General features: G+C 38.7%; 1 protein-coding gene across 1 annotated transcript; it reads right to left on the minus strand.

The window, feature by feature from the left end:
• Nucleotides 1–6,234: 6,234 nt before the first annotated feature.
• LOC118594329 (olfactory receptor 2M3-like) lies at nucleotides 6,235–7,176 on the minus strand. The gene has a single exon (XM_036204197.1). The coding sequence runs from the start codon at nucleotides 7,174–7,176 to the stop codon at nucleotides 6,235–6,237; it is 942 nt and encodes a 313-aa protein (XP_036060090.1).
• Nucleotides 7,177–16,559: the final 9,383 nt, after the last annotated feature.

Raw genomic sequence — 16,559 nt, forward strand, 5'->3', positions numbered from 1 at the left:
GGTGGCAAGGATGTTGGCCGGCAGCCATGGCTCCAGGGCCCTCTCAGTGCCTCTGCAGCCACAGGAGCAGCACCTTCAGGGAACAGGCCGAGGGGCGGTGTGTCATTTATTTTTACCAGGCAGCCTCTGAACAGCTTCTGAGAGAGATAGTGAGATGGTGTAAACCATCGGCTCAGGCAGGAGTTTGGGTGGGAGTCAGCACATGGGGTGAGGCTTACTCATGGCTGCTCTCTCTGGTCTGGGGGTTACCAGGGAAACCAGGACCCAGACTCAGCTGCTTCCTTGTGTTGGGAATAGAACCAGACTTGCTGCAGAGGTGTTCCCTGACTGTAAGGAACTTGGAATGCAGGTTCACATATCCACAAGCAGGGGAGGAGGAAGGAAGGGAAGGAGCAGTACTGGGTGGTTATGGGCTGAATAGTAAGCATTTGGTCCCCAAGAAGGGAAGGAATTTTAAAAGAAACAGGGAAGCATGGGAAGTGTGGAAAGCGTGCACGGTAGCCACAGAGGAAGCTGAAGGCAGAGGCCACCTTCATTTGGAGTTTGCCTCACATGAGCGCCAGATATTGTGAGGATTTATTAAGGCAACTCTACATAGTTAAAAAGGAGGTTTATTTTGGGATAACTTACAACCTGTAAAGGGGTTGGTTACAGGATCCAGGAGAGGTGAAGTACAGTCCAGCGGTGTTCTCTGGAGAACTCTGTTCAGTCTACCAACCAGCATCCAGGATCACAAGGAACCAAGAGAGACGGGCTCATCCAAATCTCAGGTCTTAAGGAGGACTCCTGTCTCAGCCCCACCCCAGGGGCAGGTCATAGGAAGGCGTGACAGTTATAGGAAACCTCACTAGGGGTTAGTACTTCCTGGTCAAAAGCTGGAACAGCTACCTACTATACACATCTAAGGAATAATAATTAAATAAAAATAAGATACAATTAAATAAAACAAAAATAAAATGGAATAGGAAAAAACAACCAAACAAGGAAAAGCACAGAGACACAGCCATTTTTACATATAGGAATCCCATAAAAACCAGGATAACATTATGAGACAAAGAGAGAAAATCTCTAAAGATGCCTTTGAGTTCATTTTATATTAAGTATGGTTTGTATAGAAGGTTAGAATCTCTAGGAAAAAAATAATATTTTATTTGTAGTGACTATTAGTTGGAGATACCTTCTGGGTTATTGAAGGGGGCAGTGTCCAATTCTCCTTTCAGCTCTAGGACCCCATCAGATGCAGATGTGTGCAGGCCCTATACAGCTGCCACAGTCTTTCTGAGGTCATAAATGCAGCAGTCATGTGAAGTCTAGAGGGCCTTGATTCCTTGGTGCCCTCCATTCACTCCCTTTGACTCTTACACTCTCTTCACCTCCTGTTCTGCAAATGCATTTGAGCCCTGGAGGGAGCGATTTGATGGCAACATTCCCTTAGGGCTGAGTACTCCAAAGTCTCTTACGCTCTGCCTATTGCTTGCTTCTGAGTTTCTGTATTTGTTCCCTTCTTCTGCAGGAGGATGCTTCTCTGCTGATGGATCTATGAATATAGCTGAATGTCATTAGGAATCTCTTTGTTGATGTGCTCCTTTAGCAGATATTTGGTTTTCTCCTAAGTCCCTGGCCTACCAAGTATCAGTTCTTGCCACAAAAGCAGCATTGGAAATGGGTTACACCTCATGGAGTAAGCTTTAATTAAATCAGATATTGTTTGATTACTCACACAGGCTTCATTCCATTGTCACACCAGCATATCTTACAGGAAGGTCAACATCAGAGAGTTTGTAGCTTGGTTGGTGTTGACCTCTATCCTGTCCTTTTGCAGTGTACAAAATATCTTCTAGTACCAGGAACACCAGTCCATAAGGTGAAAGCTCTAGACAGAAACCAGCTCCACTTCTCTCCATCCAATGAGTTGTACAGGGTCTGTCTTCAGCAATAGAGCCTTACTGTCAGTGTTTGAGGAATCACCAATGCTTTGGCAATAGCCCAAGTTATTTGGGACCTTCTGGTGTTGAGAGCCTTAGAGCTTAATTTCAGACCAGGATATGAGTGTTTGTCCAGCAGCTCTGTGTTTGTCCAGCAGCTCTGTGTTGTTTGTCTAGCAGCTCTGTGATTGTCCAGCAGCTCTGTGTTTGTCCAGCAGCTCTGTGTTTGTCCAGCAGCTCTGTGTTTGTCCAGCAGCTGTGTTGTTTGTCCAGCAGCTCTGTGTTTGTCCAGCAGCTCTGGGTTTGTCCAGCAGCTCTGTGTTTGTCCAGCAGCTCCCCAGATGAGGCAAAAGCCCACAGGGACAGTCTCACTTGGCGATTCTAATTAAGTGCTGACGGGATTGGAGGCAGATCACCCCTATTTCTGTAAATATGATTTGAATGAGGTTGTTCTTGAAAATGCATGCCTCTGTCAATCATCTTTTAATTTTCTAAAGGCAGGATATACCTGGATCTACATTTGGCCAAGTAAGCAAAATGATTAGTGTTGGTTTGGGTTTAAAGATGTTTTGATGTAAACGTTGGAAGAAAACATATTTGACATATTTGTTTTTTGCCAGAAGTTAATGTTGGAGGATGGAAAAAACTTGCTTGGTTTTGATGTTTGGTGAACCATGTAAGTATGGCTTATTACTACCTACTTCCTACTGCCCAGCAATCTGCTCTGAGAAGTTTTATTGTCAGAATGTTGCAGTGGATTTACCCCATGGGAGAAAGGAGTTGATCTGAGATTGTAAGGGGTCAGTGAGCAATGTGTAAGTATCAATTAATTTGACGTCTCTTAAGACCTCAGAGATGGATCACAGCACCCTCTGGTGGCTTCATTTACCTTTAGGTGTATGTTTTCATTCATTTAACAAATAACTTTTCACTGATCTTATCACATCAACACTGTATTTCTAAGTCTGACACACATCCAACAACTTTCTTTTCCTTACTCATTCTGATTTATAAGTATTCATCTAGTTTTTAGTAAAATAATCCTTAGTGTCTGCTTTAATCTTATCCAAGTGCTTTGAATGAATAAAAAGGATTGTTTTTAATCACTAAAAAATGCACTTATTTTGAACCTCACATGGGATGGACAGGTTGCTTAACTGAAATTATATAGGATAAATTGAAAGAAAGAAATGAATAAAATTTCCAAAGATTCATGGCTAAAATTTTGAGTATTCTTCCACTAAACTGAGGAATTAATCATGTGTACATGTTCAAGTCTCTTTGAACATTCTGGACACCAAGTTAAATCAACTTCCTGTTTGATAATACACCATGCACAATTCCAGCGTTGTTTCCAGAAGTCAGCATTGTGTAAGAGTAGAAGACAACAACTCCCTTGAGATTGACAGCTGGAGAAACCCCTCCCTCCTCTCGACTTGATAGGATTGTTTGTGGGCCAACACGTGATCAACCCTAGAAAATAGCCCATGTTTAATCAGAAGGCACAGGCTTATGTGTATAAGGTGGGATGGCAGTCTCAGAAGAGCCATACATGAGAGATGATACTATTCTCCCATACTCTAGAGTAGAATGAACAGTGTCCTGGCCCACTTCTCAGACAATATTGTTGAAATACTGTGGAATAATGGGCACCTTACACTAGGAACCATTTTGATATTTCTAGTCACTGGAGAACACACATAGGTAATGCTTTGTAGAGTTCTATGAGTCTTAGAAATTTTCATACCCTTAAATGCCTTCCTTATTTCATTCAGTTTTTTTGTTTCCACTTTCAAGTATTCATTATAACATCTGTTCATAGCCTTTTGTGTTCCTTGAACACATTTATAATTGCTGTTTCAAGTTCATTGTCTGTGTGTATTCTACATAACTTTCTTTAGAGAACATTACTACTACTACGTGAATAGTAAACTTTGAGAAGATATGCTGAATTTTTATATAGTATTAGAAAAGAGAATTTATCTGGAGCTAGGTGGTTGGTTGTACTTTTTGGTCTGAATAACTTTTCCATGCTTGTTAAATAGCCATTCAAATCTCTATTTGCTGTTACTACAACTTGGCATGTTTTGGATCAGCTGGATAGTGATTTATTTCAGTCTTGAGGCCATATCTTTAGTGATTATTGTCATATTAGAAGGAATTCTAGCTGCACTGTAGGAAAGTTTCACTTATGACCATATGATGGAACCCTCTGTACAGCTAAGGGCTTCTCACAAGTCAAGGTTGGATTGGCAGGGAATTGGAGGTAGTGATTATCAGTAAGACACACAGACACTCAGCATAGGGTGTTCTATTGAGTTTCACTGAGTAGGGTCAGAGGAAGGCTCACTTGGACTGCACCAGGGGCTCAGGCACAGTGCTTTTTGTGGGTTGTGCAAATGGCTCAACCCACAGATCCTTGGATGGTGGGGACTGGGACTGGGCAGAATAGGGTGATACTACCCAATAGATACAAAAATAGATAGAAATGAAGATCCTCAGATGAGGATCTTGAGCTCATGTTGACTCACAGTGGTGATGGGAATACTACTTGAGAGAAGCATACACAGGTTTGAGCACAGAGCCTCAGGAGTCAAGTGAAGGGAGCTAGAGGTGACAGGAGGTGAAGCAATGCCACCTGAGAGGTGTGCAAATGATCTGCATGCAGATCTTAGGTGGGGGTGGCTTGGGGTTCTGTTTTTATTATTTTTGAGAGATGGTCTAGCCTAGGCTCATCTGTATAGCCATGCTCTCATGAGTAGTCCTACTGCATTGGACCCCTAAGTGCTGGGAGTCCCAAGTGCTATGACCTGAGCTACCACCTGAACCTTGAAGCTTATGTTTAAAGCTAATCTAAAAGACCTGGAGAAATTAGAAATGTTTAATCAACCTCCAAATTATATTTTAGTCCACTAAAACAAAGCATTGAGGATTTTAAAAGATTTTTAGATGACTGAATTGACTTAGTCATTTGGACTTGACAATATTTCATCACATTTGTGCCAGTTGGAGATGTAAGCTACTGTATTGTTAACTGTTTTGTGGATGTGGCTCTGTAAGATACCTTGTCAGTCTGGAAGAACAGTGAAGTATCACCCATGGTCTCCATTTGCTAGTGTTACTTCCATGATTAAACTTCACACAAAACAGAATAAAGTGAGTTTGGGAAAGAAACTCAGATAAAAATTTAGTTGACCTCAACTGATCAAAATATAGGTGTCTTCTCATCCTGGCTGAATCTCTCTAATCTTCAGGCTTTAAATGAAGACTAAGGAATTCCCTTGGAGATATGGTCACTATCTTACTGTCATTCAAGAAACAACCCCCCAATAGTCATTTAGATGCATAGCAATTTAGTTATTTCAAGAACCATGTGTGTATAGACAAGTCTGGGCTTCACATGAGACTTCAGCCTTATCAAATGTCTAGGTTTCAGCTTCCTCAGACTACAACAGACAGCACCAGACTCTGCCAGACAGCTTTTGAGGGAATGTAAATGAATTATATTTATATTAGTTTGTAGCAGGATTTTTCCTCACAGAAACTTAAGATTCTCTGTAATTACATTTACTTTCATAATAATATTGCAATATGCCATGGCATTTAGTAAATATGCAGACTTTAGAAAACATAGACTTCTCTATTAAAATTCACTCTCCTGTTTATATTATTTATCCTGCACAAGAAAAAATAAATGACAACACCTTATTTTCAAGTATTCTGGAAAAAATATTCATTACAACAATACACAGTGTACCTAAGACTCAATATGTTGTATCCCTTTTGTCTGTTGCCTGTTGTTTGCAATTACTTTTACAAGACCTAAATACATACATAAGAATTAGTAGAAAATCAGTAGCTTCATTTTAGCAAAATTGCAAATCCATAGTACGCTAGATGCAATAGAAGAAATCATGAAAGGTTTTGTATGTGTAAGCACTGTGAGCAAAAAATATGTCTTGTTTGTTAAATGTTATTGCTGATTACAATATAGCGAAATGGCCACAAAAATAACTGACATATTTGAGTAAATAGGAATGTCAGCTTTTTTCATGGCTTTAATTTTACATGGTGGCTGTAAATCTACAATGATAAAAAATATTATTGAATTATGTTAGAATGTATTGCTTCATCCAATAAATTTTCACATAAAATATGTTTTTGAGATACGGCTTTGCTATCTGACCTAGACAAGTCTTGAACTCAATATTTTCTTCATATTGGACATGAACTCATGGCACTCCTTCATCAGCCATTATGCCCAACTACTTAATGCATGGCTAGAGATAGAGCATAATAGTCAGAAAACTTATGCTGTAGCCTTGACCATCCCTAATACTTTCATGAATGCTCTGGCCACTTCTCTGTTGCGGAGGCTGTAAATGAGGGGGTTCAACATAGGAGTAAGGATAGTGTAGAAAGCTGACACCATTTTGTCCTGATTGGGAGAGCGCCCAGAAGAGGGCCTCATATATATGAACATGGCTGCCCCATAGTACATTCCCACCACCACAAGGTGAGAGGAACAGGTCGCAAAAGCTTTGTGGCGACTCTCAGTAGAGCCCATACGAATGACAGCCAGAATCACACGAGTGTAGGAGGCAATAATGATTGCTACAGGAAAGATAAGCATAATTACACAGCAGAAAAATATCAACTTTTCATACGTCAAGGTATCACTACATGAAAGAGTGAGCAGGGCTGGGACCTCACAGAAAAAGTGAGGTATTTCTCTGGTACCACAATATGAGAAAGATAATGCAGCTGCAACTTCTATTATTCCATCAAGGGAGCCAAGAATCCATGAAGAGGCAGCCATGAGACCACAGATTTTATGACTGATAAGAACAGAATACCTTAATGGGTGGCAAATAGCCACATAACGGTCATAGGCCATTGAGGCCAACAGAAAACACTCAGCTCCAAGTAGAGAAACATAGAAGAATATCTGGCTTCCACAGCGAGCCATGGAGATGGACTTGTTGCCAGAGAGGAAGTTGAAGGCCATTTGGGGCACTGTGGTACAGATGAGCATGAGATCCATGAGGGAAAGTTGGCTGAGAAGGATGTACATGGGGGTGTGGAGTTGGGCATCAAGGTAGATGAGAAGCACCATGGTAGAATTCCCCATGAGGGCCATGAAGAAGATTACCAGGGTAAGGGAAAAGAAAAAAGTATGAAGAGGGCTGTGATTAAAAATTCCCAGCAGGATGAAGTCAGAGTTGAAGGTCCAATTGTTCCACTGCATCATGAGAATATTACTGTGGAGACATAATGTAAAGTAATAAAGGTCACATTGTATTATAGACATGCCCAATATTTCCTTCCAAGCTATATATATGAAGTGATATGTAAATATGAGAAATTGTTTCATTGGGTATCAGCTGTTCTGTTTGGAGATAGGGGTGATTAGAACTTATTTTTGAGCTCTCTCTCTCTCTCTCTCTCTCTCTCTCTCTCTCTGTGTGTGTGTGTGTGTGTGTGTGTCACTTTCTCTTTCTCTCTCTCTCTCTCTCTCTCTCTCTCTCTCTCTCTCATGTACACACATGCACACAGGTGAACACACAGTTTTTTTTCTGTATCCAAGTTTGACTTTGAACTCATCATTCACTTGCCTTAATCCCTAAAATTCTGGGATTACAGATGTGGAAGCATTACCATGCTTGTCTTGATATGACTTTTAAACTTAATTTATAAATTTAAACTTATATGCTTAGAGGATGTGGAGCAAGGGGAACTCTCCTCCACTGCTGGTGGGAATGCAAGCTTGTACAGCCACTTTGGAAATCAATATGGCACTTCCTTAGAAAATTGGGAATCCATCTCCCCCAAGACACAGTTATAGCACTCTTGGGCATATACCCAAGGAATGCTCAATCATACCACAAGGGCATTTGCTCAGCTATGTTCATATCAGCATTGTTTGTAATAGTCAGAACCTAGAAACAACCTAGATGCCCTTCAACTGAAGAATGGATAAAGAAAATATGGTACATATACACAATGGAGTACTACTCAGCAGAGAAAAAACAATGACATCATGAGGTTTGCAGGCAAATGGATGGATCTAGAAAAAATCATCCTGAGTGAGGTAACCCAGACTCAAAAGGACAAACATGGTATATACTCACTCATAGTAGGATACTAGATGTAAAACAAAGATGACTAGACTGCTACACAACTCCAGGGAGGCTACCTAGAAAACCTACCTAGGAAAGACCCAGGGATCGCCCAAAGACAGAGAAATGGATGAGATCTACATGAACAACCTGGATGACAGTGGGAATAATGAAGGGCAAGATTTGAGGGAAAGAAAGCATAGGGGATCAGGAGATCCCAGCTCGATCAAGAACAGAAAGGGAGAACAAGGAATAACAAGACCATGATAAATGATGACCACATGAGAACAGGAAGAGGCAGAGTGCTGGAGAGGTCCCCTTAAATCCACAATGATACATCCACTGTATATTGCTGGCAATGGCCGAGAGAAAGCCTGATCTGACCTAGTCTGGTGATCAGATGGCCAAACACCCTACCAGTCGAGCTGGAACTCTCATCCAATAACTGATGGAAGTGGATGCAGAGATCCTTAGCCTGGCCCCAGGTGGAGCTCCAGGAGTCCAATTGTTGAGAAAGAGGAGGGACTGTAAGAGTGTGAATTGTTGAGACCAAGATTGGAAAAGCACAGGGACAAATAGCCAAATGAATGGAAGCACATGAATTATGAACCAAAGGCTGTGGATCCCCCAGCTGGATCAGGCACTCTGGATAAGTGAGACAATTGAATAGCTTGAACTGTTTGGGAGGCACCCAGGCATTGGGACCCAGACCTGTCATTAGTGCATGAGCTGGCTGTTTGGAACCTTGGGCTTACACAGGGACATTTTGCTCAGCCTAGAAGGAGAGGACTGGAGCTGCCTATACTGAATCCCCCAGGTTTAAATGAAGCCCCAGGGGAGTCTTGGCCCTGGAGGAGATGGGAATGGAGGGAAGGGGATGGGGGGAAGACGGAAGCAGGGGCGGGATGGGGGAGGACAGGAGAACCCATGGCTGATGTGTAAAATTAAAACACAAATATAATAATTTAAAAAATTAAAAAATAAATTTAATTTTGCCAGGAGAGCAAAAAAAATTCTTGAACAATAAAAGGAATTGTTGAGGGTATTACTATTCCTGATTTTAAGTTATATTGCAGAGCTATAGCAACAAAATCATGTATGGACATTAAAATCAGACATATTAATCACTGGAATAAAATTGATGAGTTGGATAAAAGTCCATATACCTATAGTCACTTGATTTTTATGTCTTTTATGCTTATTGATTTATTTCAATGTATTTAATTTTTATTTAACAACAAACTTATACAGAGACATACTCACTTATACAGAAAACACACACACACACACACACACACACACACACACACACATACACACACACAAAATTTGTCTTTTGGAATAAGATAATCTTATCTATCTCCTCAAATTCTTCCTTCCAGAATATATGAAATATTATGCTAATTATCATGAATTAGAACAACATAAATGGACATGAAGATTACATTAGGTTAGGTATCCCCTCCAATCAAATACCTGATAATCTTACTCACATATGGGATTGAAACAAATTGGTCTCATGGGAGGTGTTGTTATGAGTGGGAAGAGTAAGGGGAAAGAATGGTCTATGGATACTAAGTTATAGCATCATAGAAGGATGTACTATAAATAATAATACAATAGTATTTACATATTTAAAATAAATCTAATCTGTTTCAAATAAAAATATTTTTCTAAAGTAACCTAGAAGTGGACCACATAAATAGGCTGCCAATATACAAACTCAATTTCTCACAAGGTCACAAGTGTTAACAGTCAGAAAGGGCAGCTGTGTTGACTAAAGTCTTTGTCTCTGGCCCCAAAGGCCACTCTTAGGCCTTCATTGGTAAAACAGAAAGTAAAACTGCCCCTCCCCTCAAGCCTGTGAGATGCTCAGGTACACCTGTGAGACATATTTTCCTTTACTGAAGAGTAGAGCCCAGCATACCAGGAGCATGCCTGAGGTTACCTAAGCCCTTCACATTGATATCCTGCAGCAACCAACATCAGACACAGAGAATTTCCTCAGTTTGAAAACATTCATTTTCTGTCTAATTAGTTTTGATGGAGCTCAAGTAGTAGCCTAAGCTTTATTTATCATGAGGATTCAGAAATATTTACTATGCAATTAATTTAAAAATACTTTTAGGGAAATTTCCAAAGAATGGGAAGTTTGTTTCTGAAAACACAGCAAAGACATGAGAGAATATTTTACCTTGCCATGAATGAAATTGAAAATATACTACGGTAGGATTTCAGATCAAAGTCAGGAAGATAATCACAAAAAAGTCTCAGAATAAGATGTTAGGCCCTATCAAAATTGTTTCAAATTGTGAATTTCAAGAAATACATGAAGGTGGATCAATAAGTATATGAACAATATTTGTAATTCTAACTCAATAGTTTCTTGTATTATATTTTTATTTATTTATTTATCTATTACATTTTTTTTACACATCAGCCATGGGTTCCCCTGTCCTCTCCCCTGTTGCCCCCCCCCCCACTTTCCCCCCATCCCCTACCCTCCATTCCCATCTCCTCCAGGGCCAATACTCTCCCCTGGGGATTCACTTAAACCTGGTGGATTCAGAACAGGCCTTGTATTATATTTTAAAAGTAATATTTTTAAAATGTTCATTGCAGCATCAGCTAAACTGTATGGTAAGTAGTATGCAATCTGTTAATGTCAATAAATCCTACAACACTGCCAAAAAAATTACTCCAAATCTATAAGAAAAACAACACACATCAATTGAATGCTTGAAAACTTGCTTTTGTTAGCTCACTTATACTGAACAGTATTAAAGCTGAATGGGCAACATTCCTGAAAGATCTCAGAGTACTTGGCTTACCAAGTCTTTCAGCTCAACTTGTTATCTAATTAAACACACTCTAAATTGAAAGATCAAGAAAACTAAGTCATTTGTGGACTGTATAACAAGAAAATCCATGGATTATTTACTTCTTCAACCTTCATTTAATTGTATTCTGTTCCTTTTTTATCTAACTAGAGGCATAAATTTGACTTGCTCTAAATTTTGCAAACAAACCTGGAATGGTTGTGGGAACTGATATATTGCTGACATACCACAATTCATTACATTTCTAAGCCTCCAAATCAAATTCCCTTGCAGCTTGCTTAAAGCCACATTTCCATTTCTGATGAATACTACCATTCTTTTTGTTTGTTTGTTTTTGAGGCAGGGTTTCTTTGTGTAGCTTTGTGCCTCTTCCTGGAACTCACTTGGTAGTTCAGGCTGGCCTAGAACTCACAGAGATCTGCCTGGCTCTGCCTCCCGCATGCTGGGATTAAAGGAGTGTGTCACCACCACCTGGTGAATACTACCATTCTTAACCATTGTAACGGGGTGGTGTCCATTTGCCTGCAGTTCCCTTTTGTATCTCCTATTAACAACAAACTCCAGTGTAACTTGAATTTATACCTGCTCCCATTCCATGTACATAAATAAAATTATGAATTCCTTTAGGCCAGAGTAGACCATGCCTGAAAAACAGCAGTGTGGGCAGGATCTCGCCATTTTCTGCAAGTCTCAGTTAGTGGCACCTTGATCATTTTGAGTTAAAAAAAAAATGGTTTCACAATTATAGAACTTAGTTGTTAGTTATCAAAACAAGTATACAAAATGTATATCATGAGAAACAAAGTTCAACCTATGTATTTCTCTGTTTCCTATATTTTTCAAAGTGAGCTAAGTACAAAATAATACTTTTTTAAAACAGTGTCTCTCACTTTCTCCTAAACCAGGTCCTCAAAGTCTCATTTATCATTATTGTCCTGTCACAGAAAGTTAAAGTCAACATCACTTCATTGTAATGGGGGAAAATATTGCTGCACTCTATCCAGGCTCTCCAGATCAACTCCATGACACTGTGAAAACCAATGACACTATGACACTGTGACACTGTGAAAAATGAATTTAAGTCTAGAGAGTAGTGTAATGATAGAGCATTTCCCCAACATATGTAAGAAAGACCCTAAAGAAGATTTCCAATACTGAAGGAGAAGAAACAGGTCAAGAAGAAAAACAGAAAGAAGAGGAGAAGGAAGAAAAGGATAAGAAAGTGAGTAAGGTTAAAAAAGAATAAAATATTAATATAGATGTTAGAGGTATCTATCCATTTAAATATAATACACTGTTGCTTCATAAATTCTGTGATAATTTTATCAGTGCTTTATTAGTATCATAAATTCTTATAATGCTCCTCCATCTTTTTTAAAATGTGATTTTTATCAATTATGTATATATGTGTGTGGGTATATGTCATATATGGGGAAGTATCCAAGAAATCCAGAAGAAGGTGGTAGGTCCTGTGGAGCTGGAGTTAGATGCCATTGTGAACAGCCCATCTGGGTGCTGGACACCGAACTTGGGTTCTCTGGAAGAGCAGTACCCACTTTTAGCTACTGAGCCATCTTTCCAGTCTTTCCATCTTTTGGATTATTATGGGATCAATAACTATTGTAAAATTATTTTGAGGAGTGGGAAATTAGAGATGTGTTGGAAAGAGGAGATGAAAGGCATAAAAAAGGGAAGAAATTTATTAAAAGCATTTCAAATAAATAGAATAATGAAAGGTAGTGAATATCAACAGAAAAAATCTTGGAGCTACAGAGAAACTGAAAGCTGGGAGAGCACAGAAAACAGAAAGAGATATGAGGAAAAGAAGGCAAATGAAGAAAAAAAGTGATGGTGAAATTTGGTTGAGATAAATAAATATAAGCATCTACCTCAATGTGCTATATTATCTAAAGTCATCCAAAATATGTAAAATACCTCCAAAATTAATACAGAAATAATGTTCTACTTTATATATATATATATCTATATCTATATATATATATAGATATATATATATATATATAAAGCCTGTCATTGCCCAAACTTCAAAATTACTCACAAATTTGTGCCTACAGAGAGAAACTTCAAATCATACATCACTGAATGTATTGCTCACGTTTTCTAGGAGGGCTCATGAGTACTTCTGGGGGGAAATGTTGACATCTGAAATCCCTGAGATAAAGGATAAAATTAATCTGATTTTTTTATCTAAGCAACATATTTTTCTCATGTTTTTTTTTCCAACAGATTGTATTACTACTGTCCTAAAAAGCAGGCAGTATTCTAAATTGTTCATGATTTCTGCAGATTGGGCTTTCACCTGACATTGACTGTGAAGCACTGTAGAAATTCTGCAAAAATCTACTTGAGTCATCTGATCTGTTTTCCATTAGAACCATGTGAATGTGAACTTATAGATCTGTGATACAAAAGTGTTCACTTAGGCCTATCCATCCTTTTCAGTGAAGTGCCTTTTCTTTTTTGTAGTCCTTTACTTGTATTAGTATCTCCTTCCAGTTACAATTCATATACTTTCATGGGCATATATTAATATGCATTCATAAATACACAGACTGATACTAAACAAAAAAACATGCACTCTCTACACATATTTCTGCATTCCTTATTGTATAGAAAGTAAGCTCTTCAATATAGTGAGCTCAGAGACAATATGCAGCCTTGGTCTTTGTTCTTAAAAAAATTACCATGTAGGAAACCTTGATTTCAGACAAAATGCTTACTCTACCATCAACTAACTCTCTTTTAACAAGCCAAGCTAAATACCCCTGAAATTTCTTTTTCATTTTGATGTAGGAAGCACAAAGGTTCTTGTACTCACAGATAAGTACTAGGGGGACCAGAAATGTTAAACACAGAAAGTTGTCTTTTCAGGGGGTCTTTTCTACCCAGGAGGCTGGGAACAGACATGCTCTAATAGCCTTGTGATCTTTGTATTGTCTATGTGACCAGAGACGACACAGCTTCTTCCCTCAGATCCTTGTCTCAAGCTTGTTCTCTCAGTTAATCTTTAGAACCTACCTTTATGGAAGATGTCCCATATACTTTACAAAGAGTTTCATTGTAATCAAGTCTTCAGCTTTGTTGTGCACATGGAGTTGAGTTAATTATCACAGGAATTTTTTCACCCACTTGTGTTGTGCTTAAATACACCTAAAATAAACTCTTCAGGGTCAGACTCTGAGTTTGAACCAACATTTGTTATGAGTCATGTTAATCCAAACTGCCTTCTTGTCTCCTTTGGATCATCATTCTGTGGGCTGTGATGTTCATAGAGGTCCTGCAATTTTATATATCCATTACTGGTTTCTCTACAAGACCAAATAAGTTTCTTTTAAAACTCACTCATCAAAGTACATGAATTACTTGTCACCTTTAATCTTGCCATCATTTAAGTTCTAGTAAATTTGTAGTAAGCTCAATTTTACTAGCTCAGTTTTGATAGAATTTTTGAAAATGTTCTGTTTTCTTAATAGATTGTTTGTTCTTGATTAATAACCTACATGCTTCTTTCTTATGTGATCTTATTCAAAGAAGGTCATTTTATGCAGTGGAGAGAGCCATAAGTCCACAGCAGGCCTGGAATAATGAGTAATTTCATCAGATCTACTTGAAAGGTCTCAAATGACTCAATCACAATCATACAGTTGTAAGCAAAATATAACATTCATTTATCACCTTCATAATTGTTATTTAATGTTAAAACTTTAAGAAATATATAAAACATCATTCTACTTTTACAAAGAATATAAAGGAATATATAAAAGAATATGAGGGCAGATAAGCATGAAGAACACCCTAATGTTTGAAGGAGTTTAACATAGTATAATATCTGTTGCATGACTGATAAGTAATGTGTGGGTGTGCCCATCACAGCAAGACTCTGTAATATCATGGAGGTTGCAAAATACCCCTTCTTCAGTCTTACCTCCCATTTGTCCTCAACAAGAATTGCTCTTCACAGGGTAACTGAAAACATTTAAACTTCCAGAGAGGAACCTGTACAACATGTTGCTAAATAATCTATGATTTATTTTTACAGTTTCTCCAGGGAATTCAACCCCTTGCTTCAATTACCACACTATATGTTGCCAGCTGCTTTTCTTCTTAGGGCTTGATGTAATTTAGGCTTAAACTTGAAAAACTGATGCACTATTTAGGAAAGAGAGAAAGTTACTTCATTTTATTAGTGAATACCAAATAATTCTTATTTTGTTTCCTTTATCTGTCATTTATATATTAAAGACTCCATGTTGACTAGTCTTACTTTATATGTCACAGTTTTAAACTCTCTATGAAGTCCATAAGAATAAGCAATTTAAGTACTCATTTTAATTAGGTAAAATCCTTGAGTGAGCTGTCTTATTTATTTGTAAACAGAACTTTGTTCAAGTTTATTAATCACTTTCAAACTTTTAAGTCAAGTAGAGGCACTGTGGTCCCATAGACTGACTTTCCATAATATTAGTAGGCTTTTGTATTTCTATGTGATGACTAAATATTTTTTTTTTACTTCAGAGAATATCATTTGCTTGAATTTTTGTTTATTTTGTGATTTCTCAATTCCTTTTCTTCCCTCTATCCTTTCCATATGTCCCTCCAAACTCACCTTTAAATCCATGGCCTCTTTTTCAATTGTTAGTGTGTGTGTGTGTGTGTGTGTGTGTGTGTGTGTGTGTGTGTGTTCCTAAATATAACTTATTGAGTCCATGTAATATTACTTGTATGTCTGTTTTTTAGAGAACCAAACAGATGTCTTTTGTCAGAGATCAGGCCTCAGTTTCAGTTTCCTGAAACTGAAGAAGCAGTGTGTGAAAGAACCACAAACAATGGACAATCAATCTTCAATGCCCCAACAGCAGGGATGAGGGAGATAGCACATACCAAGCCTGGGCCATCCCCTACAGTACCTCAAGGCAATGACCAAATAGGGACAAATCCTCTACACTACCCCCATTCCAACTTGAACACATTTGCCCAAAGATGGAAATACTGTAGCCCTAGCCAGCTCCTACTAGCCCTAGCCAATTAAAAGTGTACTAACATAGTTAGGATGACCTAGCTGCTTCTAGAATTCCTTTAGCTGTATATAAAAGGAGCCTGTGAGCTTTTCTCAGGGTTGCCTTTGTGCCAGATGTGCAGCCCCAGCATGCTGCAACTCTTACTCTTGAGATAATAAATGCTCTCACTGATTGCATAGGTAGAGGGTGGTCTTTTTTGGAATGACTCTGGGACCCTAATATCTGGTGCATAGGGTGGGAAGTCCCTCCAAGGTTCCCAACACATTGAGCTTTCAGAAACCCAGCTGGTAAGTGAGTGCTCCCTGATTCATTCTGTCTGTCACTGTTGTTTTCATTGTGTTCATATGCAGTTGGAGATCTTCTTTCCAGGTGTAACCAAGCCCCCACAGTCCCACAACCCATGTATAAAATAAACACACAGACATTTATATTATTTAAACTGCTTGGCCATTAGCTCAGGCCTACCATTGTCTAGCTCTTACTCTTATATTTAGCCCGTTTTTGTAATCTATACTTTGCCATGTGGCTTGTAGCTTACCAGTACCTTACATCTTTCTTGTCATGGTGGCGGCTGGCAGTGTTTCCCACTCCAGCCTTCTGCCTCCCAGAATTCTCTTCTCTCTCGTTCCGCCTATA

Source organism: Onychomys torridus, chromosome 12, assembly GCF_903995425.1.
Source record: "Onychomys torridus chromosome 12, mOncTor1.1, whole genome shotgun sequence".
NCBI classification, from domain to species: domain Eukaryota; kingdom Metazoa; phylum Chordata; class Mammalia; order Rodentia; family Cricetidae; genus Onychomys; species Onychomys torridus.